The following is a 26,756-nucleotide window of genomic DNA, read 5'->3' on the forward strand; positions in this document are numbered from 1 at the left end:
TCCTTACTGTCTTACATATTAACCTCTTGTAAAAGATCCATAATATATTTTTGTTGAGATAAGAACAATACACTAGAATGTGAAATAACCTCAACACCCAAGAAATAATGAAGAGCACCAAGATCTTTTAGAGAGAACCGAGTGGAGAGACCATTAATAACATGCCGAATACCACTCATGTGGCTACCAGTAACAATTAGGTCATCCACATAAATAAGAACATAAATAGTAAACTGTGAATGATGAAGGATGAATAGAGAGGAGTCAGAGTGAGACTTATAAAATCCCAAAGTTACCAGAAAGTTTTTGAGCTCATTGTACCATACTCTTGGAGCTTGTTTAAGGCTGTAAATTGCTTCTTTAGTTTTCACACATGAGTGGGGAGAGAGGAATCTTCGAAACCTGGAGGCTATTTCATATAAACGACTTCTTGAAGATGTCCTTGCAAAAAGGCATTATTTACGTCCAGTTGGTGAATTGGCCAACGCCGCTGAGTAGCAATGGTGAGAACCAATCGAACGGTAGTAGGTTTTACTACTGGACTAAATGTGGAATGATAATCAAGACCCGGGCATTGGGTAAACCCTTTTTCCACTAAGCGTGCCTTATACCTAGCAATTGAACCATCAAGGTGATGCTTAACACGAAATAGCCACTTACAATCAACCACATCCTTAAAACCATCAGGAGGCACTAAATCCCAAGTCCGGTTCCTCATAAGTGCATCAAAATCTAATTTCATGGCTTGGTTCCAATGGGGTTGAAGTTTAGCGCATTTGTGGGAACATGGAAGAGAGGTCTTAGCAAGAAGGTTGATTATTTGTTTAGGTTTATGTATGTTATTTTTGGAGCGGTTAACCATAGGATGGATGGAAGTGGTAGAAGGTTGTATCGGTTCAATGGTGGTCCGAGTTGTGGAAGTCGTGGTAGGGACCAATGTAGAAGAAGAAGTAGTAGAAGAAGCAGGAGATGATAAAGGATTAGAATTACCTGAAATGAGAGGTCTTTCTTGTGGTACGGTAGAGACAGAACTTTGTGAAGCGAGCGGCAGATACCCAACAGGAGGTGAAAGTTCTAAACAAGAATTGGATGTGGAGTAGGAATCCTTTTGGCTTTGGTTATCTACGATGAGTTCCCAAGAAATAGGCTGAAAATTATTAAGATGACCAAATATATTTTGAAAAGGATAAGTATCTTCAAAAAATAATACATCCCTGGGCAAAAATATTTTTAAAGAAATAGGATCAAAACATTAGTGGCAATAATATTTGTTAGAAAATCCTAAATAAACATATGGTGTTGAACGTGGCTCAAGTTTATTTTTGGTATATGGCCTAAGCCATGGATAGCATAAGCAACCAAATACTTTTACAGACTTTGGTGCATCATTGAACAAAAGGTCATATGGAGAATTGTCTTGTAGATTTGGTGTGGGTAACCTATTAATATGGTAAACAGCTTGATGACACGCAAAGCTCCAAAAATTAGAGGGTAAAGATGCTTGATGCAATAAAGTTTTAGCAGTTTCAACAACATGTCTGTGTCGGCGCTCAACTACGGATATGCGTTGAGGTGTGTAAGGTGGAGAAATTAAATGTTCAATACCATGTGTCTTAAAATAAATAGATAGTCTTTCAAATTCACCACCACCATTTGTATAAACAGAAAGAATTGTAGTTTGAAAATATCATTCAATTAAGGGTTGTAAAGTTTTAAAAACATCTTGAACTTCATGTTTTGCTTTTAGAGTCTATAACCACATGTATTTTGAGAAGTGATCAACAAACAAAACATAATAACATTTTTTATCAATGGAAAGCACTGGAGAAGGGCCCCACAAATCACTATAGATTATTTGCATAGGCTTATGACTTTGTAAGGAATTTTCAAAAAAAGGCAACCTGTGCATCTTTGAAGAACAACACGAATTACAAAGTGAAAAATTCTTTGACTCATAAAAGGGAATAGAAAATTTATTCAACGATTTATTTAGAATGGGATGATTAGGATGTCCTAAACTTCGATGCCACAGGTAAAGAGGAAGACGTCGACAAGCCAAATTGGATTGAGGAAATTTATGGATAATGCTCACAGGCCATTCATAAAGTCCATCTCTATTCCGCCCGCATCGTAAAGGCACCGCCGTTTTCAGATCCTTCACAAAGAAATGAAATGGAAAAATTCAATAGAGGTTTTATTGTCTTGACAAAATTGAGAGACAGATATAAGGTTACTTTTAATGTCAGGAGCACATAATGTATTTAATAGTTTGAAATTGTGAGTTGATGCACATAAATGAGTGTTACCAGTATGAGAAATTGGAATGGTATTGCCATTGCCCATTGAGATTTCTTTTGGTCTATGATAGTCATGAACGGGTTCTAAGTTTTGAGCATCTGAAGTAATGTGGTGATTAGCTCCAGAATCAACAACCCATGGTTCAGAATGTTGAGACTGACGGCTCACAAACTTGAGCTTGGAGGTGATTGTGAGATTGAGAGCGATAAACTTTTGCAGAGTGACCAAAACACTCACATAGTTGGCATTGAATCCCATTATTTGAAAATTATTGCTATTGGTTTCTTCTAGAGCGCCATCAGGGGTTGTTTTGTGTTTCTTGGCTGGATTGAGATTGCCATTGCTGGTTATTTGAGGAGTTATTATTTCCTAGTCTTCAATTGTTGTTGTTGTGAGGAGGTTGATTGTTTCTTTGAGCGATTGCAGCAGTAATGGGAGGCAGCTTCTTAGATTCCTCATGCTTGATGAACAACTCATGATCAAGTAATTTTTCATATAACTCTTCATAAGTGACAATTGTGTCTCTTGATCTAATAGCAGCAGAAATTTCTCGAAATTCAGGACCAATACCACTATGGATCTTAACAATGAGTTCTTCGTTGCTAACAGGGGCTCCAACAATGGCAAGTTCATCAGAGAGAGAGCATACATCACGCAAAGAATCAGTGACAGGTCGAGGAGCTTTGTTGATGCGAGCTAGTTAATCTCGAAGACTAAAAATTCTAGTTTGAGATTTGTTGAATGCAGTATGGAGAGATTCCCAAGCTTTGTGTGAGGAGGGTGCTGCAGCAATAGTAGATGCAAGAGTTGAATCTACTGACGCTAAGAAAGCATTTTGGATGAGCTGATCTTAATGAAACCGTGTTCCGTATGCAAGATTTGGAGCGATTTGATTGGTTATGGTAACTGTGGTAGGAGGAGTTAGTAATGAACCATCAAGATGACCAAAAAGGTTATGACCATATAAAAGCATGGAGAGTTGAGCTTTCCATGTTGCAAATTATGACTACCAAGAAGCTTTATGGGTAGTTGAGTGGGTAGGTTGAATTGGACAATTATAGCTGAAGTAGTTGTGTGATCAGCATTAACAACGAGAGTGTTGTCAGCCATGGCAGTAGAAGAGAAGCAGGAAGGGAAAAAAAAAAGGCTCGTATGAGCTTATAGCTCTGATACCATAAGAGAAATAATAGATGAGAAAAGTTTTTAATTCACTTTATTCACATAAGTGGTGAGTTTATATAGATAAATACTCAACCACTTTCCAAGAATATCTCAACAGATTACATGATTTACAAGAATACAAATATTTACAAAAATCAAAGTTGTGCAGATGATAACAAAGTCTGATACAAATATAAAAGAATATGATTCTAATGTTTATCCTTTATTACGGTTTAGCTTTAAGTAGGGTTCATGGCCAAGTGTTTTTGGTCGAGTTTTGCAAAACTTGAACCCTACCCATGCGTTGTTTTGGATTCAGATTGGATAAATATTTACGGGTTACCATTTCCTTTAACAACCATTTTTAACACTCACATCATATATTTTTTTTCTAACAAAGATTTACGTATAGTGGTTAAAATTAAGGAATGAGCTATTATAATTAAAAAAAATAAAGTTTTATATAAGGCGGACTTTTTCAGCCGCTGATTTACAATTTTTATTATGTAGTTATTATTGATTATTATATAGTGTAATTCGTTTTTATATAAAAAAACCTACAGTAGATAAATTCAAATTTTAATTTAATAATCTTTCAAATACCCTTGCCTATTCATCACTAAAGGATGAATGAACATACGTTTAAAGTATTTTAGCTTTAATCGAGATGGTTCAGTGTCAAAAAATACTTACATGATTGATTACCATAACTTAGGTCATATTAGGTTATAGATTAACCTTCCACAGCATAAACTTTTCTTGTACCCATTCCTTTATTTTTAAAAGTGATTGAAGATTAGTCAAGATTACTATAAACTATAAAAATGGACAATAAGTCTCTGCACATGGTGTCAGTAAAAACAGATGAGTAAACAGGGAGGATATTAAAAAAGTTAGAGACCCGATAATAGGGTTTTGGGTGTGGAAAATGGGAATTTTCTAAAAGGTGAGACAATTGTTTAAAACTTAAAAGTGATGCAAGTGCATAGGTCATTGGTGATGTTATGCAACAAATGTGTATTGATAGACATAATAGAGCCGTTTGAGCCAGCCAAATGAGTGGCTGCGATTGCTGCAGGTGCCGACTAATTTGATAATGCTAGGTCTAGGATGAGCTTTAAAATTTCAACCTGTAAAGAAAGAATAATGGGATGAAAAGTCATGAGAACAACGGTTAAGGAAATATAAATACATATAATCTTTAATGGGTATACTATAAAGTTATAGGCCACCCAAAGACATTATATACGTATGCCTTTTATACTTGAGAAAACCTAAATTTGAGTACTAAAAAGTAACATAAGAGTACTTAAATTCCAAATTTAGCCATAAATTAAATGGATGTAGCCTTAAAAATTTTGCATTTAGTAATTGTATTTGTGAAGTTCAATTTACATACAAATCAAAAACAATAATACATTACAGAAAAATTATTCTAATAAATTTATTAATTATTGATTTACTTTGGGTAGGCATGAACTCTAAAAATAGGATTGAATTTTCTTTTTTCCTTTATATAAGAAAATCTTCATAGACGAGAGACCTCCACAATTTATATATATATATATATATATATATATTGATTTGCACACGTGTTTTCATGTTCGAGCTGAGAGTGATATTTAAATAAAATTCTAAAATTTTGAACCTTGAATGTTATATGTAAAAGAAGATGTGATCTACTTCCACAAGGCCAATTAATTTGTGGTACCGTAACTTTTGTTTTTTGAGTAAATACTAACTTATACTATATTTAAATACTAAAAATTTGCATATTTTATATGCCAGGACAGCTTGGTCTAAATTCTCGTGGTTAAGCTTACCAGAAGTTTGCAATTTTTGAGGATTTAAAACACATACTAAATCCAAGCCCATGAAATGCTGAGTCTGAGTCCAGTTCTTATTAGAAAGTCCACTGGACAACATCCACTGTTGCGGCCTTAGCCTGCAAGGCAGACTAGATCCAAAAATCATTTTACGGTACAGATACCTAAAGCATTGAGACATTTGCTGGGTAAATTATCTTCATATTTACCAAATTTCACGTTTTATAAAAGAATGTATTATATAGTTTATCTGCAAGAATGAAGGAGGCACAATCGAATCAGACGCAAAAATGGGAATTCTCACAAAATAATTAATTACTCGATTCACTGACCTGCCAGCAAATCTGTAAATGAAAACCATGAACCCACACGTGTAAGATTCGTCTTTAAACTTCCTTGTACAAATAGGATACAGTCAGTTTCTATGATAACTCCACCTATACCTTTTCATTGAATTGATATTCAATCTGTGATTTTTAGTTACTAAATTTTGAAATTTTGTTTCAAATATGGAAAATCCCCTACGAGTATCTCATTGGAAACATTGGTATATAGCACCAAAACAAAATATTTATTAAAAACAAAACTTATTTTCTCTTTAATAAACTAATACATGACAAGCAAAATTTTTTTTTTCTTAGGTGGTGTTTGGTTGGGCTTGAATAGACTATAGAATTGTAATTTTATGGAAAATATATAAAGTGGTTATATTTAATTTAGGAAATTAAAATGTTCATTTTGCCCCTTGAACTTGGAGTAGACATACAGAAAGCTCATAAATAAACCTTTGGATCAAATTTCTTTGTAACTTGACATTTTATGATCAAATTACTCATTTATTTAGATAAAGGACATGCGTGAGCATCATGCGGTTAATGGGTTCTAAAATATTGAATTTAATTAAATATTTGGTATGTAATTTGCAACAGTAACAAAAGCACAAGAACTCCAAACAAAATGAAATCCTTAGTTTCTTTAAATGGAGAACGAAACTTCTAATTGGAGAAGAATACCAAGATAGAGAGCAAGAAAGATGAGTTATAGTAGTCGCTATTCGATTACAGGTACTCCTTGAAGCCACTGTAGTTCGCTATTCGATTTCAGGTACTCCTTGAAGCCATTGTAGTTCGCAAAAGAATCCAAGAATAAGATTTTTTGCTTGCAGATTCTTGAAGATAAGTTCGAATTTGTTTTTAAGAAGGTATCATCTCGATTTATTATGAGACAAAGCAATTGCGCTGCTTAACCCATTTATTCTCTAACACAAACAGGTGAACGAATAGCAATCATTTATTGGTTTTTTCAGCCAAGAGATTGCAACTACTCTGAATTACATGATACTTAGATGGATGAAAGACCAACATAAGTAATTGATTAGTCAGCTGAAGTCCCAATTAAATTTTAATACTTTCATTTTATATCAACATATGAAATTTTTTCTTTTGAATAAATGGTTAAGCAAAGGGAATTTATTTGGACTATTTTCATTGTTTGTGCAGCTTGCATGATCGAAACGCTATCGTGATGTTTGAACAAATGGACTGATTTGTCGTTTTGTTATTTGCATAGGTCGTTTTGCTATTTGCATGAAATTGTTGCAAACTTGGATTGAATGCATGAGTGACAGTGTTGGTTGTAATACAAAAGGAGATGATCCCTGAACTCGGATTTCATGGAATGATGGACGGTTAATTTGTTTTAATAAGAGGTTTAACTTAGGAAATTTTGGTAACTATCGATATAATTCCGCCATGCGACTTGTATTTTCCTTCACAAATTGTAAATTATAACTCATGGCCGACCAGCGAACAGATCTAACAGCCATAAAAATATATTTCTTCAATCTGACAAAATTACAATAGAGTAGACAAAATGAATAGTTAATTACATATATTTTCAGAATGAAAATAATGTTTTTTGTTTTTTGTTTTTAGTAATTAAAAATAATTAATTAGGCAAGAAGAGTAAAGTGTCGACATTTTATGACAAAAAGTCTAAAGATTAAGAATGAAAGGACATCTCAACAGTATTTCTATCACACGGAGGATGACCACATCATGTCTTCATCTTTATTTTGTTTTAGGTGGATTGTTTTTTCGTATTTTCCTTCATCATTATATATTCTCTTCTTAATATTACTACAACGTAATTACTTAACTATCCCTCCATCCACAAAAGAGAGAGTTCACTTAAATTGCCTGCCTTTTCAACTTATAAAATTAAATTTTGCCAAATACTTATTGAATAATTGAAAAATGTAAGATTATTATTTCAAAAAATTGTATTAACCATGCATCAAATTAATATATTTAGTCAAATTATCTTTCATTTTGCTATCTCTAAATTAATTATTTCTTTATTTTTTATGAAAATTTTAAATAATTTATATTTAGAATAAAATAATTAATAAATAAAATAATTTGTTCTTGGTATGTTTATCGCGACTAACTTAAGGGTTGAGAGTTGGTAATAGCACGGTGGTTGGAGATTCAAATCTTCCTGGTTTTTCTAAGTCCATGTGTACTGATACTACTAGTGGAAACGTCTTTCACATTTCTACATTGTTCATGAAATGCGTGCGTGGATGGGCGATATGAAATAGCTTGTGTTTGTGAAATTGAGTGTGCCAAAAGAAAATTATTCCTTGTAGAATTAGAAGTAATGTTAAATTGGAATAGAAGGGTATTTCAGTCACTACCAGTTTGACCAGCATTATTATTAGCGATTAGACTGGTCGCTGCAATCAATTAATAACATGATGACCGATGGGTATTGAGTTTGACATTTTTGCCTCCCAAAAACAGCAAAACCAGCAGCAGAGGAATAACAAGAAGGAAAGAGATAGAAGAACATGGGTGGATTTGCAGATGCAGTTTCGATGTTGATAAATGTGATTCTAAGGAAAAGCATAAGCATGTTTTATGAACTTGACTATTTATTAGTAGATGTATTATCGATTTTAATGTCTGCTATTCGATTTTCCTCAGCTACTTTTCGCATTCGCCGATCTTCTTCTACTGCTGTTTTTACCAGGTACAGCTACTCTCCCATGTCGCCCATGGCTGCTCGACATGATCGGTAGTCATATCGCTTTTTTTTTTTTTTTTTTTTTTTAGATAATTAATTATTTTTGCTATTTGTTTTTTTCTTTTTCCTTCACTGTTGGCTGTGCTGCAATAATGTATAATGAATCATTTAATCTTTTTAACTTATTTGAATTCATGCATGTATGTATATGTATGATTTCTAAATGTAATTGTTAAGATAGATTAGGGTTTTTGTAACAATAATGCTTTGATAAAATAAATTATGTTTCAAATTCTTTGATTCTAGAGATGAGTAGGGTTAAGGATTTAAATTCATGCATAACCTTAATTAAGGAGCTACATATCAAACTTAATTATCATAAAGCTCTTATTAGCTTGAATTTTCATATCATAAATTCTTATTAATTTAATCACTAATATGAATCTCCAAACGTAATTTATTCTAATAAAAACAAATCTATATGATATTCTTGATCATTTGCATGCTTCTGAAAGAAGAAATCTTCTTTTCACCCATTACTATAATCTATATAATGCATCTGAAGCTGGATGATGAATCTTAGGTTAAACATGATAAGTAAGTCGTAATGTAGTGCGATTAAATGAATTTCCACTGTATTATCCATATAGTCAGATCTGTAATAAAACAATTCTTTCTTTCAATTTTTAATAACTTCCACAAAATTGGTAAAAACTTTCTTGATTCTAAAACTTCTCTCAGACTAATTAGAATGTTGTATATGATTAGCCAAATTTTCTTTCATTTCTCTCAGAAAAGTTAATTTCTCTAGTAATGAATTCGACATGATCTATTTGAATAAGCAGTTTCTTTTTTACTATTGGAAAAATGATTTGTGCATTAATAAAATTTTAATTTTTGTAAATAACTTCAATAGAATAAATCAAAGTTGAGTATGAAAAGGTGCAGGGAGGAAACACATTGGGGATGGATGAGGGGTTTAAACAAACAGTATTACTATTTACCCTTTCGCTGTAATTTTTTTTAGGTTTACCCCTCCAAGCCATTAGTTATCAAATAGTATTGCATAAATTATCTTGTTTTTTTTATTATTTTTTTTCTCTGTGAAAGTGCTGGTCCTCCTCTTTTTCTTATATATAAAGATAGATGATTAGTATTATTAATTTTGTCATTAAACCTAGAAATATTAGAGTTCTAGTGTTAAAATAGCAGACAAGAATATTTGCTTGTGTATTATTACTATCAAAAGTAATGTAATATATTTACTAGATTTTGTATGTATTTTACAATTTCTATTTCCAAGTTTTTAGTATTTTAGTCATTCTTTATTATCGCATGTGATCACATTAAAACTGAATAACTATTTAAATAATCATTTGAGGAAAGCCTTTTTCTATGCAAATTTTCCTGCTGAAAACTAGCTTGTATTATAAACAAGCAAATGATTCAGTCAAGTAAATCTGTAATGCCATGGAAGAAAACCATCGTAACATAAATTCATAAGATCTGCAAATTATTGATTCATAGGGAACAAACATTTATTGTCTACAAGCAAAAATGTTTCAGAAGTTGAAGAATTTTATGACCCAGAGACAGGTTTGAGCAAGAGACAACGAGCTGTTGACTCATCGCTTCATTAAGGCAGCAACAACTCATTCAGGAAGAAAACCTATTACTGATATTTTCATAAGCTACACTCGCAACTGACATGAAATTATACAGAACAAGTTTCATTGATTTGCAGATGATTAATAAAACATCATTATCTACATTATGGAAGCTTCACATCTTTGACATTGTGTAATCCATCACATCGACAAAGAAATCTGCACCCACAGAATTTACCAAATGGGAAACGTTGGAAATATCTGTATTGCTTTGGTAATTGGAATAAGAAAAAGAACATGTGCCTGCATCTGTATTGCTTTGGTAATTGGAATAAGAAAAAGAACATGTACCTGCATCTTCTTTGGTAAAACAGAGAGGAGGAGTAATTCTGAAAACATTTCCATAGAATCCACCTTTCCCAACCAAGACTCCCATTTCTGCAAAACAAAAAAGAAAAAGGATCTGTTAGAAACTAGAAATAAATATTAAATATATCTAGAAGATGGGTAGGAGAAATAAAGACCTTTCATCTGGTCCATTATATGCAAAGTTTCATTCTTTGCAGGAGTTTTGTGTTGGTGGTCAGTTACAAGTTCAACTCCAAGCATCAATCCTTTTCCCCTCACATCTCCAATAACTGCAGAAACCAGTTATAATACAATCTAGCATGCTTAGAAAACCAAATAGGAAAAAAAAGGGCCATAAGAGAAAAACTAAATCGAAAATAGTGCTTAATATTCGAGTTGTATATAATTGCAGGATAAGAATTTCAAATATTACCATCTGTTTCACATTGCTTCTTACACGGATTAAAATATTTTAGATCTATGATCAGAGGCAAGCTAAAGCTGAAATTTTGTTAAGCATAAACAAGTGTCCAATAAATAAAGTTAGTGGTAAGAAAGATGATTTACTTTCATATTTATCTTTGAGTTCGGTTAGTCTCTTTTTCAGATAGGTCCCCACAACAAATGCATTTTCCTGAAGTTTTTCTTTCTCGATCACTTTCAGAACGGCCAGCCCTGCAGCAGTGCACACAGGATTTCCCCCAAATGTGTTGAAGTAACTGCGGCGCGTCAATACTTCAGCAATCTCAGGAGTCGTGACAACAGCACCGAGAGGAATACCATTCCCAATACCCTGAACGTGTCAATGAAAGAAAGAATTGTAAACTTCAAATCCAGATTCTTATGCTTGGGAAACATGCATAACAAGGGTTATAAGTGTGTTTTAAATGATTAAGGAATTATAAACCCATGGCACATAGCCTGGTGGGGAAAGATAAACCAGAACTAAGGCCAAGATCTACATTGAAATGTCATAATCCAGAGAAAATTACCCTCATAGAAAGCAGCTACCTACATTACTATTTTAGGATAAGTCTAAAGCAAAAGGATGAAAAAAAAAAAACTAACCTTTGCCATTGTCACTATGTCAGGAACAACACCCTGGGACTCAAATCCCCAGAAATGACTTCCAGTACGAGCAAACCCAGCTTGAACCTCATCAGCTATACAAAGGCCTCCTGCATTTTTAATGCTTTTATAAACGGCAGGCAAGTAACCTGCGGCCAGTTCTATAATTCCACCGACTCCCTGTTATATACAAGAAAGTAATTTCCCCTAGATAAAATTTCTAATTTTCTACAAAATTATTACCTGTATAGCTAAGATAATTTCCTAAGATAATTATTACCTGTATAGCTTCAGATATAAATCCAGCAACATGGCCACTTGTCCCAAAGTTAATGATATCTTGGACATCTTTTGCATACTTTTCTCCATCTGAGCCAAAAACACCTCTATATGGGTCTGGGTTCAGGGCATGATGAACTCCACTCTGTTGTGAACCGAGGATAATGCAAATATTTGTTTACCATCTTTGTAGTGACAGAAGCATATTGAATAAATTGCAAGAAAAAAGAGAGCAAAAAATATACAATTTGAAATTCCAATAAAAAAAAAGAGAGATTTCCAACCATACATGCAATTAACAACTTGTAAATTGCGCCCTATATTGTTTAGCAAACATAATATATCTTGCCAAAAGGATAATCAGAGCTAGCCCAGGTATTAGAACAGCAACTTACTGTATCCTAAAATGACCTGCTTGGTTCTGTATCATTCCCTTTCACGCAGAGTGGGTCCACTTCTTTCTATGCAAGAAAGCGACCCTCTTTAAAGTTTTATATGCTGACAAGAGATTCAAAATATCTCCTTTGATGAAGCATTAAAAGCATTGTTTTGAACAACTAAGCCATACGGTTGAGTTCATCTTAGTAATTATATAGAAGATCACAACAAATACTTGTCTCTGTACTGTAGTGCTCCCTGTAATAGCCTTGATAATAAGTTTATTACAGCCGACAATAAAAAGTGGTCCTTTTTAACTTGAAAGGTATGGCTTATAATATGTCACACCTGTCCTAACGCAAAATATTCACAACCTTTACTTGAGAAAATCATCAAATTATTTTTTCCTTTTTCACTACACCATCAAATATGTTTTACTCGGACAACATTGAAAATCTTTAAGTTCAAAAGGGTTTAATGCACAAATACATATACCCTCTCTCCACAGAATCAATGAATTCACATCCAATTTGACAGCACCTTATTATAATAATTTTTATTATGATACCATTAATAGGCTATGCACAAACTATGTGCTAATCTTTCACATCGCGTGGTGCATTGGACTTGACTATATAATCAATATTCAACAGTAAGTGAAGTTAACGCCTTTCCATTTTTTGTATGATTCTCGTTACATCCAAATATGTCATGATCATCACCTAACTTCACTATATATGCACATACATAAACCATGAGAATATACTCTGTTAAAAAAAAAAAAATGAGAATATACCTGTATAACATTGAATTTCCAGATGGATTGAGCAGTGGCACCCATTGTCCCGGCTGCATTGCCATGGTATGCATTCCGCAATGATATTATGTCATGAGATCCTGTATATAATCTTGCAATCATCATGGCCAACTCATTTGCTTCTGTACCAGAATTTGTGAAGAACACAACCTGTGCACAAATTCAAAAATTTTTAAAAAATCTTATTATATATTTAAAATTTAATATCAGACAGCGCAATCTTTTTGTTATTGGAAACTCAAAATTTCAGATTGATTCAAAGGCTTTAGTGCACCTTAAGATTGCCAGGCATCTTAGAGGCTAAGGCCTCAGCGAAATCAGCAATGGCATGATTGAGGTAGAGTACGGTGGAGTGTTGCAAGCGCTTGATCTGGTTGACGATTGAGTCGATTATATCTGGATGGCAATGACCGCAGCACACCGTAGCAATCCCTCCAAAAGCATCAAGGTATCTACGCCCGTTCTCATCGAATAAGTACTGCATCTTACCATCCACCACGTTCAACTGCCAGAGAAACACAACAGGAAGGAATATCCCATGTCACATCAGTTTCAGATCCAACGGCCCAAAACACGCCAATAAGATTAACAAGTTAAAGTTTTAATTTTTTTCATTTCATTTCATTTTCCCCATAAACATAACCGTAAAATTAACAAGACAAACATAATTATCAATTCGTAAACAGCCATTAGAACGTTAAAAACTTGTTTAGGTTTTGAAAGCGAAATATTGATTTATTTATATGAAATTAGACGTTAAAAACATTGCTCTTAATAACGATTAGCGCAATTTAATTAAAAAAGCTAAAATGATTTGGACTCACGGGTTTTTTATAGAAGTGGAATAAAGAAGGGCTGAGAAACTCTTTTCGCTTAGTCATAATCTCTTCGCTGGAGGGACCGGTATACGGCGGAGGAGAGTAATCAAAAGGGGGCATTTTGGGGATAAGAGCGTCATTGTCAAGGACGGAAGCCTCATTCTGAGCAAGCTGAGAGAAGCAGCGATGGATTGAGAGAGAGCTTCTTCCCGAAAGCAACCTTTTGGCGACAAATCTCTGCATCTTTGTTATGTCTCCGTAAATGCAGGATTATCTGAACTGAATGATAGGAGAAATTGGGAAGAAGCAGAGAAAGAGAGACAGAGAGGGTCGTATAGTGGCAGAGAAGGAGTGGGTTTGTTTATAAAGCAGAGAGAGGATATGACGTGTGTATTGATGGTTTGTCGTTTGTGGACGAGTAATACTGATAAATGCCTTCCGTTACGTCCCGAATTAGCTAACCATAAAAATGAAAAAAAACATTCGTTGAAAATAAAATAGCGATTCGTTTTTGCACTGGCATTCGATAAACGAGCTTACTTATTAAATTAATCAAACGAATCCAAATGAATTTTTTTTATTTAAATTTTGTGCAAATTACGAGCGACGTTACTCATATTAATTACAAGCATTGAATTAAATTGTTGAATATTACAGAGCTTTTATAGGAGATGATTGAAAAAAAAAAAATTCTTTCTCCGTTTAAAAATCTGTTTTTATTTCCTTTTTGAATATCACAAAATAATAATTCTATTTTGTAATTCTTAATTTATAGTTTTAAAGTGTAATTTATTTAATTCTCACATAAAAATGTATTTATAATTATATCAATTATTTTTTAAAAAAATTACAAAATGATAAGGATTTTATATTATTATTATACTTTAATATATAAAAATATTTCTGAAGTTATTTTATAATATTTTATTTTTTAGTTATCATTTTCCATTTTCTATTTTTCATCGATTTCAACTAAAGTAATTAAATATGAGGATTACTCTTATTGTCTAGTTCACAATATTAATTATAAAGTTGGTATTCAAATTATGTTAATTTTTTTTACTGTCTCAATTTTATTTTTTCTAAACTGTTTCTCCTTTTGCTTTGTTATCATTTTTTTTTTGTTGATTTTATTTTAAAATATGAAAGTTATAAATTTTTTTTTTAAAATATATATACAAAGCAGTAAAAAGTATATTAAAAAGGTTTATGAAGTTGTTGAGATAATATTTATTGAACAAAACTGCATAAAAAATTGAATTAAATATATTCAGTTGGATAAAAATTATACTTTCACATATTTAATTGATGAAAATTAAATAGAAAAATGGATAAAATTGAGATATTAACTATGCAGTTATTTTGAGCATGACTGATAGCGAACTGCAGGATAGCGACACGAGATGATGCTAAAGCCAGAAATCGCAATTGAGAAATGTTCCACGTGTAAATCGCGAGTTGAACATTTTCTCAATTATAAATGAAACAAAAATTGGTAGGTAGATAAGGTTTACTATAATGGTAATGCTCCAAACGAAAATTAATTAATCGGTTTAATTCTTTACCTTTAAATTTTTAATCATAGAGATTATCTTCTTCTAATTGGTTTCCCCATTTTCAATCATGAGATTGAAATTTGAAACTTTCAGAAAAATTAATTCATGTATCTTATTTCATTTTTATTTGAATATTTAGCCCATCCCCTTTTATATCGTTGTAGTCTTATTCTTTTAAAGTTTAAAAATTTAGAGATACGTAAATGAACCGTTTCATTCTGAATCAAATAAATTAATTATATAATAAAAATTGCATTGATTGATTTTTCAAAATCAACCAAATTGAATTAAACCAAAATAATTAAGCATCAAAATTTTTAAACCAAATCAAATTATTTTCAAATGAACCAAATTGAATTTTCGAATCAAACGATTTAATTAGATGTCAATTAAAATCAAATAGTGCTCACTCCTGTTAACTTGAATTGGATGGATTTCTCTTTCTAGTGTGTTCATGTTGTTTATAAAAGAATACATATATAGTTTTTAAATTTAGATCGAATTGGTCAATTTGATTTTTTTTAATGGGTCAATTCAATCGATTTAATCGAAAGCGATTTAGATTTTTTATTTGAGTTTGCTATTTACCTTGAAATATTCAAACTTGACAATTTACTAAGTGATCACCAAATTAACTGCTAGCTTTGGCCATCAACCAGCTAAATTCATTCAAAATTAACTGATTTAAACTTGGTTGGTATATGAAGATTAAAAAAAAAAAAGGATACGGCAATTATTATATATAAAAAATCGTAATAATGATAATTATTTTATGGCTAAAATCTCTATTTTCTTACCCTAATAAGCTTTATTTTCCATGTTTCATGTAACATCTGTTAATTTAATACATTGAAAAGGACAGTGAAGTCAATATTTGAAATTTTGCTTGGTTAATTTTAAAAGGTAAAATATGATATAATGCCAATTTTTTAGGAGGTTAAGGTTTGTGAAATTATGGAAAAGATCAAATTTTCAATAAGCATTATTTTAATGTTAAAAGATTTATTTTATGGTGAATGAAACAGGAAAAAAATATACTAGTTTCCCTTTTTGACTATTTTAAATTTTTAATAGATGCTCTAAACAAAATTCACCTCTACTAATAAATAAAATTTACTAATTTTAAATCACTATTATAATAATTAACTTTAAAGTTTTATTCGATAATACTAAATGTTATAATAGTTATTAATTATTTTTACAATAGAATAAAATGAAAATGTTGGATAAAAATAATTATAAAGAAAAAGTAAAGGAAATGTTTTTATATTACGAGTAGGGTTTTGTTAATTTATAAAAAAGTAATAGGTATAAGTGTTAAAAACTTATCTATTAATTATTATGAAATGCTAAATCCTAAATTGGGATAACATTTGATTAAACACTTTTTTATATTTGAAAAGATATTATATAAATTATTTTATCGAACACCGTAACTATTAAAAATAATATGCTGAGATAGTCAAAATGTTAGATATTAGTATTTTAAAAGCTGATGTCAAATACAACATAATTATGTCAATTAGGTGGTGGTTTGGTTAATTTTTTCACTTATACGAGGAATAGAAGGTTTCGATTTTAAGTTTTTTAGACCACACTTATTTTTATCAGTCGGGTAAATCAAGGGGAGAGCTACTCTCTATTGTGTTATCTCGATCTATATAAGCCTCTAATGAATTAAAAAAATATAACATAATTATAGCAATTTTTTTAATCAAAACGAATGGTTTTTCTTACCATAAAAAAAAAAAAAAAAAAAAAAAAGGGGGACTTTATTGACAGCCATTCAGAAGATTGTCTCGAAGATTGGAAATCTAATATTCAGTCCCCATCATTTGGATTTTTGTGGTGGTACAGCAAAGAAGCATTGTAGTCCCTTTTCTATTTTGGTGTCCATTCATCAAAATAACATATTGACAGATGACTCATCAGTTTAATCAGATCACTCCTGCCTTGACATTTTGTCTACATTTAGTGCTATTATTGCATTTTGTATAATTTTGCAACTTTAATTCATTTTCTTCTATTTCCCTTCTTTTTATACACTTACAAATTTATTATCTTTTTTTCCCTTGTTAATTTCTCTTCAGAAGCATAATTTCTGTAGGTTGGAACAATCTCTAACCATTTTACTAATAAAACAATTCATTCCTAACTTCACAAAAATTAATTACTACATTTAAATATATCTTATCACTTAAACCGCTATTTATTAATAATATAAAACTTTTTAATTAATTTATTTATACATATAGAGAATATTACTAGATAAGTATTTTTTTTTTTTTTAAGAAGCGAAAGTGATACATTAACTATTTAGCAGCAAGGTGAATCCAATATTCATAATGAAATTCAAATTTATTTTTTAATCTAGCTAAGTAAAAATTATTCATATCAGAATTAAGGAACCCATAAAAAAAGGAAAAAGAATCACATTAATTACTAAATGAGTGAAGTTATTAAGTTTATATATTAAAATACTAGAAATTCATAAAAGTGTCCGTCGGCAAATGGGTTCGGATAATACTCGAATAAAATAAGTTCTTTCCGGATAATAAATATAATTAAATAAATATTATTTTTGCTAATGAAAAAAAAAAACCATACAACTACCTCGACGAAGACGTAAGGTGATGAAGATGGACGTCTCATCCTATTAGAAGAGCTTTATACAAATCTATAAGAGCTCAGCATAATGAATCTTGTCCAAGATTAGGGTTATATAAGACCTAAAAACTGTATCTAACCACCTTTTTAACAAGTATTAATTAGTAAATAAAAAAAAAAAGAAAAGAAAAGAATATCATCGTTAAATGATAGCCATAAGTACTAATTAAAAATATGCCCATAATAAACCAAGAATTAGAAATGATCCAATGCTATGCAAAATTTGTGTGGCCATTGTTTGGAGTCACCATAGCAATGATTCAATTTTTTAATTACATCATACTAATAAAAAATCATTATATTGATGAATATAAAGTATCATTGGAACAATTAGGAAAATATTTAAATATTTAATTTGTTATGAAAAAGAAAAGCTTTAAACATCAATTCCATACATTCGATTATTAGAGACAATGACATGTTTGTTTATATGTTTGCCTTGTAGGATTTCCACATCTCTTTTGTCCGCAAGCTTTTGTTGCACTAAAAATGACAATAACGTATTAATAAAAATAAATAAATAAATAAATAAATAAATCCCAAGAATGAAGTGTTCTTATTATCAATCTTCTATTTAGAGTAAAAAGATTATTTTTCGAGCACAGTGATTGAAAGAGTAACAACTACTTCGTAAACATGTAAAAGAATTTGTAACATTAAGCTTTTGGGTTAAAATTAACCCTAATAATTTTTACTTTGTCTGTAAGGTTAAAATAATAAAAAATAGGTAAAAAAAATTCATATATTATTCAAAATCTTTATAAGAAAATGCGATTCTGCCAAATCTATCATATTCTAAAAATAAAAAATCTAAACATATTTTTATTTTAGTTATAACAATATCATTTGTTTTTCATTCTTATCCTTGCTATTATTTTAGTTTGTGTTGACTTATTATTTTAATTAAATTGGTTGCAGGCTTGTAGCTCTACTAACACTTTCCCTTTGTAAATTTCCTCATATATGGAGTGGATAACAACCCAACTTAGAATCCCATGCACGTCATAATCTTGCTATAAAAATCTAAATATTTACTGTGTTTGCAACTCGCTAGGTGTAAATCATTTAAATAAATAATGATAACTAATCTCTTTTTGTCATTTAGTTTTGATAGACTAAATAAATTATATGAGGATATATATTTATAAATTTATCAATATAATTATGTTGAGCGTTACATAATTATTTCAAAATAACGTAATGCTCGGTTAAGAATTTACATTTAAAACTCAAGATATTCATTCAGATAATTAATGTTGTGTATGAATTATTATAAATATCTGTATCAAATTTTTTATAGTGAGAATCAATCATTATTATCTATTCTCTGAATTATCTAGTTTCCTATTTATTTCTACTCTCTTAGTTTTATCCTTGAGTAAATAAACTCCAATTCCTAGTTTTATTATGGAGAAAGAATAAAATAACATTTTTTTGTGCGAATAATAATTTTTATTTATAACTTAAATCTAAATCTTAAATAATTATTATATGAAAATAATAAATTTATAATCTTAGTTACAATTAAATCTTAAATATACAATTTTTTTTAATTTTATAAAACAAAAAAATTCTCGTAAAGTGAGCACTATCAAATATGTATTACATTTCATAAAAACTCCCATTTTTTTCCTTGTATTTTTTTTTTCTAGTCTAATAACCAAAAGAGATTTAGCTTGTTGCGAGGGTTTATGCTCTATTTGAAGTGCTGTTTAGTATTTTGATAGGATTGAAATACTATTTTAATCAATTATAATGTTTGGTAATACAATATTTATCATAGCGTGTAGAGTTAATATCGTATTTTATGAAACGTTATCTTCATTAAGGTTTAGCGTTTTATAGTTTTTTTATGACACTTATATCCATCACTTGTCTTTATCATGTTACTCGCTTTTATACCATTTTCTGTCATTTTATATTAAACAGCTAATAAATAGTTATTTATATTAATACTTTTATTTTAAACTGTTATATAATCGTTAAGCACCAACAGCTAACCAATAGTAAAATAGCTGACAACTATTAAAATAGATAAGAGCTATTAGAACATGACAGATGGAACTTTAATTTGATAATTAATAATCTAATTAAGGGCGTGTTCGACAATAACGCTTAGAGTAGCTTTTAGTGTTTTCAACTAATCAAAACACTCTTTCTCTAAATTACTATGTTCGGTAAAGTAGCTTTCACTTTGAGCAGTCCATAAAGTGTTTTTTTTTTTTTTAAAAGTTATCTCACCTAACGTTTAGGATTTCATTCTTTTTACTGAATTTCTTTTATAACCTTACCCTTATCCTTAATTAATATAAAATCATTCTGTTATCAAACTACGTGTTTTGTTATCTTTATGTTTACCTTATTTATAATTGATTTAAAAAAATATATTTATATATTTGTATTTAAACTCAAACAAATATTAAAAAATAAAAAATAAAAAATATTCATCCCCTAAAATTAAAAATTTTTAATTTTATTTATAAAATAGTGAACTTTTCAATTTTTACTCCCTTAAAATTTGAAAATTTAGATTTATTGGAATTATTTTTTTATAATGAATTTAATTGAAAATTTTAGGTGAATATTGTAATATCCTTTTTTATCATTTTAAATTTATTGTCAATTAAATAATTGTATTTATATAATAATCTCGCTTTTTAAACACTCTTAAAACGGCTAGACGATAACTGTTAACATTTAATATTTACTGACTATTAAAATAGTTAATAATTATTAAAATAATTATCAATTATCAAAAGAAGCGAAACAGAATGCACTGAAACTCCGATTTCATTGGAACCTACCTACCGGACATTGCCTATCGCAATTGTCGATGGAGCGTCAGCGTCTTATCTGGCCAACAAGAAGATGCTTCGCATACGTGGCTTTCTTATTTTATTATTTTCATAGCTTATCTGATTTCTCATTCTGACAACTATGCTGGGATACCCTCGTCCGGGTAATTTACTCAATGCTAGCCATGTAGAGTAAGTATGAGCAATCTTATTCTTGTTGAAAAATCCAATTTTTATTTCTGGCCCTGTAATTAAATTACAATTAATACTGCGTGCCTCTTTCTTGGAGTTTAAGTGCTTCATAAGCAATACTGATCGAGAGCTTCTTACAGGTTCAAACCTAGTTGGACCCCGTCTTTTCACAGAAGTTCTAGTAATATCAGAAAATAAATTAAAAAAAATTGGCAAAATGTATAAATTGGTACTTCAACTCTACAAGAAAATAAAAGTCTAACTAAACCTTCGATTCTTATTTGACTCTATCAATACTTTTAGTTATAAAATTACTATATTAAACATTTTAACTTGCAGATCAATTTATTAAATATTTCAATCTGTAAAATTAAATTTGATTAAATACCTACTAAAAAACTATACATTCCTAAATTTGTTGTTGATAGTGTAAAAAAAAGGCATGTAGTATTGCTAAAATTTTTAATTGCATATGATAGATCCTTGTCAAAGTTTTGAATGCTACAAGATTAAAATTATGAAGTTAAGAAGTATATTACACATGAAGTTAAATAGAACGCTTATATATGCAAATTGCAAGTTAACTTAATCCAATTCAAAAAAAATACTATCATTTAGGTATGAATTTGTTAAGATAACTTGGCATAACCGCCATAATTGTTATCTTCATTACTAAATTTAACAAACACCATTACTGGATATTTGTGTAATTAATTCAGAATAGATACAAGAATCTAGATGGATTGAAATAATCTATACTTAAATAACAAATTGCTCCCATCAATTGTATAGTTAGACAAATAGCTATAAAGAAAAATATTTTTTAATTGGCTTGGTGTATGAGATTATCCATTTACAGAATGTAGGCAAGAAATTTCCTTCAGTTTTAAGCTTTTAAAATTGTCTGAACAAAATGAATTCATAAAGACAATTTATTTCAAAAAATAGCTCATTTCCATATTTCCTTTCTAAAAAAAGTTGATCAATCAAATCAAACACCTGATGCTAAATGGGCATTAAGCATGAAACAACCATAATGCTTGTAGGAGAAAACCAGGACTGAACTCATAAGGGAATCTGGGGAGCAAATGTCATCTGAAGAACATTCTCAAGTTCTCAAGTAACTGTTAAAGAAAAATCCCTTTCGGGTTTATGCAAATAAGAAAATGGTTATTCAACCTTTCCAAATTTCACAAAGCAAAAACTACAAGAAATAGTATTTAATTTGAAATTTCCACAAAATTATGCAAGATTATAAAACCAAGCCCAACTACGTACGCCACAAATTTCACTGTCTTTTCTCATGTCAATAACAAACATTCTCAATCACCGGAAAAGTTAGAATCAAGAAAAATCATATTCATCGCAGAGGTGACAATGGCTTTGCTGATTCTTTAGCTGCAAGGGAATGTTTCCATCCAATACTGCTTTTGTATGTGAATCAGAACAACCCTTTTTCTAAAGCCCAATTTACAGCTAACGCTAACTTATATTAAATGTCCACTAAAGTCCATAACCACTTCAACTTAAATTAGCCTAAGCCCATTAGAGCCCATTATCTTTTTACATGAATGAAATCAACCACTTGCATGAAAAATATATCAAATAGAGGATTGCTGCCAAAGTTTAGGGTTGAATTGTAAGTATTGTTCACATTAATGTTTCGAGTTTTGGATATGTAACACTTTTAAAAATTTAATAATGAGCGCTTTATTTCTTTTATAGGCTTATCTGACGTGAATTTGAATTAATCAAATTAATAAATTTCGTTTAGCCGATGATTTTTATAAAAAATAAAAACCAAACATAAAATTTAAATTAGAGTTGATAGAGCACATTTTTACATGTCGTACTGCACCTTTAGCTAACAAATAAAAAAACTCGACCAACCAACAAATGAAATTCTTAGTGGGCTGAATCTCCTTTTACCTCCGTAGTGGGCTGCATTCACTGGTGGAAGACCACAACCGTCTTATGATGCCAACTGCCACGTCATGTTAATGTAAGTGGCATCACACGTCATACCAACGTTAAAGAAGTGTCAGCACGTGCCATTTCACCAAGTGGCTAATCCTATATCTGACACGTGGCAAGTCACAACATAAAATTGAGAACACTCTCCTAATTCCACTCAAAAGGACAAGAAGGCCTGCGCTGCGCACTTGGTAAAAGCAAGCAATGAATTGTCCCAACAACAAAATTAGATGAACTCACCTTGTCCCATCTCATAATCCATCTCCAACTTCCTGATTAAAACATCTGGGTCCAAAATGATAATTCTATTTGACATTTTGTTAAATGAATAATACACGATCTGTATGACCTGTAAACATTATTTTTATTTATTTCTGAAAACTGAAAATTTAAGCAAAATTATTTTTAACTTAGCTTCTAATTATAAGCTGATTCTGTCATTGCCTCTCCCTATAGATCTATTGAACTCAAATCTTTTTGATATAATTAAGTTCAATTCCGTTTTAATTACTTTTAAGTAAATTTAGATTTGTTTTTTAAATTTAATAAAATTTGAATTGAATTGAAAAAGAGTTAGTTATTTCTATTAAAAAATAAATCGATTGAATTTTTTTTAATAATAAATGGAGTAAATATGATTTCATCAATTTTATTTAATTTTGCTCACGCCGCCGCCTGTAATGCATTAAATTTACTAACTACTTAATTTAGAAAAATTAATTATTTTCAAATCTTTGAAATCTTTGAATTTTGTTTATTAAACTTTTATTTTCAATTTTGGTAATTTGCTATAAGACACCTTCTTTATCTGAATTGAAATTATCGATTAATTATGTTTACGCGAGGAAAATTTCAACGTAATAAATTTGCAAGCATTTTAAATTCGGGCACTTATACTCTTTATTCTCCTGCGTTTGTAATTACATGGTTATTGCATAAAGCACGATATAAATATGATTTCTAAAATTGTGTTTCTAATTTTTGAGCTTTGTTTCTCATTTATATAAAAAATAAAAGAAGACCAAATAAATTTGAGTAGTATTTGACATAACACCATTTTTGCCATTAAACAAAAGATTATATTAAAAAAATAATACAACTACTTCCTAAAAAAACATCGATCGACTTTTTTTTGCCAAACATCTGGTGTGCGAAATCTATTGGCCTGATTAATCCAGATTCATACCGGATAGAGATTCATAAAGAGAAGGCAATGCATGTTTAAAAAGACTCTATTCTCAAGACTTGAATTAAAAATTTCTGATTAAAGTTGAATAGATCATTGTCGTTCCATTTCAATTTCTTAAAATTTCATCTGACTCTTTAATTATAATTTCCCAAGCCACATTGGAGAGTGCTATAATACCATTTACAGTCTACACCAAATTTAAAATCATTAAGGCACCCTAAAAAAGGCTAAGAAACTTTCACATGGACAGGCTGTGTCCAACTTCGTTAATCTATGCTTAAGCTGTTCATGGAGTGTCAAAAATTAACCATCTTTCCTACCACAATGTAATCACTAACCCCACTTCTACATTCACCAAAATGAAACCCAACTCTCTTTTTGTTTTTGGGCGTCCAAAAGCTCCTACACTCGTGCCACCCAACCTTTTTCCCTCACTTTCACTTTCCTTTTTCCCGGAAATTCTTAACAAACAGATACCCACTAAACAAAAACGCAACAGAGTTTCAATTTTTTTATGGAGGTCCATCTGCTAAGCTTTCTTATTCTGTATTTTGCTGTTCATGTCAATTCCAAATCAGATATTCGAATCGGCTACAGAGTTACACTTGCAATCCCAATTGAGTATAGTGTTGGATTCATTGGAAGAGCTTTTCTAATGCAGACGAATCAAATTGAGCCTAATTTTAAAGTTGCATTGAGTATTGAACCTATCGATGGAAAATACTCCTGTTCTTTACAAGTTTTTCTTGGAGATGCGAAGGTATGGAATTCTGGGCATTACTCTCCTTTTTTCACATCAGATAAGTGCGTCCTTGAGCTAACAAAAGATGGAGATTTGCAATTGAAAGGGCAAAGAGAACAAGTGGGTTGGCGAACTGGGACTCATGGACAAGGTGTGGAGGTAACACTAAAACCCACAAGTTCGAGTTACCGTTAAAATGCTTGAAACTAGTTAGGGTTTGTTTCGCTTTTTTTGAGTTACCGTTGAAGAACGAACTGTTTCTTGTTTTACTTTGAGGTTTTACATGTTACTAAAATACATTTTTAAAATAAATCTTAAATTTTCAAAATGGCTGAACACGGTATCTAAAAATTTTGTTTTTTAAGAAATGCAGCTTCAACTTTAATGTCAAACGTGCTATTACAGGGAAAATTGTACTAATTCTCCGTTTTGATGCAGAGGTTACAGATACTGGGGACCGGTAATTTGATCCTAGTTGATGCCTTCAACCGTATAAAATGGCAGAGCTTTAATTTTCCAACAGACGTCCTTCTGTGGGGACAAAGACTAAATGTAGCGACTCGCTTGACTTCTTTCCCAACTAACTCAACTGTATTTTACACATTCCAAATTCAATACAACAAGATTGCTCTCTATTTGGTTTCTGGTAAGTTGAACTATTCTTACTGGGAATTTAAGCCTTCAAAGAACAGAAACATAAGCTTTGTTGAATTGGGGTCTCAAGGATTAGAGTTATTTAACGACAAACATCACAAAATTGCGCAGATATTATCACCAAAAGGAATTTTTGGGAATGTTCAGCCTCGCCTGAGATTTTTAGCTCTGTTGAACAAAACAGGAAACTTAGGTCTTTATTTTTACTCAGCAGAAAAACAAAAGTTTGAAGCTGCATTTCAAGCTCTAAATAGTACTTGTGATCTTCCTCTATCTTGTAAACCTTATGGGATATGTACATTTTCGAGTACTTGTTCGTGTATTCGGTTACTAACTAAAGAAAATAATATTGATTCTGATTGTAGTAAAGGATTTTCAGGTGGGTTTTGTGGCAGAGGTAAAAATGAGGTAGAAATGCTTGAATTAAATGGTGTTGGAAGCGTTTTAAGAGCAAATGCTCCTGTAAAGGTTAATATTAGCAAAGAAGGATGTGCAAATTTCTGCTTACAAGACTGTAAATGTGTGGCTGCTTTGTATTCCGTCGGTAAGTGCTTCGTTTATGGAGTTGTAATGGGTGTTAAACAGGTGGGAAGAGGAACAGAATTGATTTATATGGTAAAAGTTCCTAAAGGGGTTCATGTTGGTGGTCATGGCAAGTCAGGAGTGAAGAAATGGGTATTGGTTATGGTTGGTTTGATTGATGGTTTGGTTATTTTGCTTGTTTTGTGTGGAGTTGGTTGTTATTTGATTCAAAAGAGAAGAAATAACATTTCAACTACTGATAACAATAATTGATTATTTTTATTATTTTTTTTACTTTGTGATTTTGCTTATAGAGATGAGGAATACAATTTTGGTTGTTTTTTACATTAGGATTGAAACTTGAATGTGTCATGAAAGTTGCATTCTTTGTTTATTTTTTTATTTTAAATTTGGACATTCATTTGGTAGAAATTGATCTTTTTCTCTTGAAGTAGAATTTTAGCTTTTCTGTTTATTAGATGTTGTTTGAGCTGTAGTTAACAAAAACACTGTTGAAAATAATGATAATTTGAATATATTAACTTGTAAATTATCAATCTACACTATGTTTTAGAAATATATATATATATATATATATATATATATATTACTTTTAATAACTATAATAATATAATTCCACTAAAAAAAAACTATAATAATATAATAGTAATAAAATAATTTAAATAGAAAAGTATATATATATATATATATATAAATGAAGGGAAGGGCTTAAGGAACTCGGTGAAGATGAACGGGTCTGCCTTCAGAATGGAAGATATTGTTAAATACAAGCCATAAACCATGGCCCTTTCGAAGGCCCATGGACCTTTTTAGGAAT

The 26,756-nt window shown here is 30.6% G+C and overlaps 2 protein-coding genes and 1 long non-coding RNA gene across 3 annotated transcripts; 1 reads left to right on the plus strand and 2 right to left on the minus strand.

The window, feature by feature from the left end:
* Window positions 1-1,883: 1,883 nt before the first annotated feature.
* Window positions 1,884-3,220, minus strand: LOC149498519 (uncharacterized). The gene is made up of 2 exons (XR_016319761.1): window positions 2,307-3,220; window positions 1,884-2,155 (listed from the first exon to the last, which is right to left on the minus strand). It is a non-coding gene; the product is annotated as an uncharacterized LOC149498519 (long non-coding RNA).
* Window positions 3,221-9,799: 6,579 nt separating this feature from the next.
* On the minus strand, window positions 9,800-13,971 carry LOC105648063 (alanine--glyoxylate aminotransferase 2 homolog 2, mitochondrial). Its single transcript, XM_012234333.3, has 9 exons — window positions 13,634-13,971; window positions 13,084-13,314; window positions 12,789-12,959; window positions 11,616-11,759; window positions 11,336-11,515; window positions 10,835-11,060; window positions 10,444-10,557; window positions 10,271-10,357; window positions 9,800-10,138 (listed from the first exon to the last, which is right to left on the minus strand). The coding sequence occupies exons 1-9, from the start codon at window positions 13,868-13,870 to the stop codon at window positions 10,095-10,097; spliced, it is 1,434 nt and encodes a 477-aa protein (XP_012089723.1). The 5' UTR covers window positions 13,871-13,971; the 3' UTR covers window positions 9,800-10,094.
* A 10,226-nt stretch (window positions 13,972-24,197) lies between these two features.
* Window positions 24,198-26,369, plus strand: LOC149498520 (D-mannose binding lectin protein with Apple-like carbohydrate-binding domain-containing protein). Its single transcript, XM_089717436.1, has 2 exons — window positions 24,198-24,901; window positions 25,181-26,369. Exons 1-2 carry the CDS (start codon window positions 24,515-24,517, stop codon window positions 26,189-26,191), a joined length of 1,398 nt encoding a protein of 465 aa, XP_089573562.1. The 5' UTR covers window positions 24,198-24,514; the 3' UTR covers window positions 26,192-26,369.
* The last annotated feature ends 387 nt before the right edge of the window (window positions 26,370-26,756 follow it).

The sequence above is a fragment of the Jatropha curcas genome, chromosome 2 (assembly GCF_041381405.1).
Source record: "Jatropha curcas cultivar XTBG-Jc1 chromosome 2, XTBG_Jcur_1.0, whole genome shotgun sequence".
Taxonomy (NCBI): domain Eukaryota; kingdom Viridiplantae; phylum Streptophyta; class Magnoliopsida; order Malpighiales; family Euphorbiaceae; genus Jatropha; species Jatropha curcas.

Coding starts and splice junctions, on each gene's coding strand:
- LOC105648063 (XM_012234333.3), bottom strand. CDS start 13,870: ATGCAGAGATTTGTCGCCAAAAGGTTGCTTTCGGGAAGAAGCTCTCTC. Junction 12,960..13,083: donor AGATGCCTGGCAATCTTAAG/GTGCACTAAAGC, acceptor ATTTGTGCACAG/GTTGTGTTCTTCACAAATTC. Junction 11,760..12,788: donor GGAAATTCAATGTTATACAG/GTATATTCTCAT, acceptor GGTTCACAACAG/AGTGGAGTTCATCATGCCCT.
- LOC149498520 (XM_089717436.1), top strand. CDS start 24,515: ATGGAGGTCCATCTGCTAAGCTTTCTTATTCTGTATTTTGCTGTTCAT. Junction 24,902..25,180: donor CTCATGGACAAGGTGTGGAG/GTAACACTAAAA, acceptor GTTTTGATGCAG/AGGTTACAGATACTGGGGAC.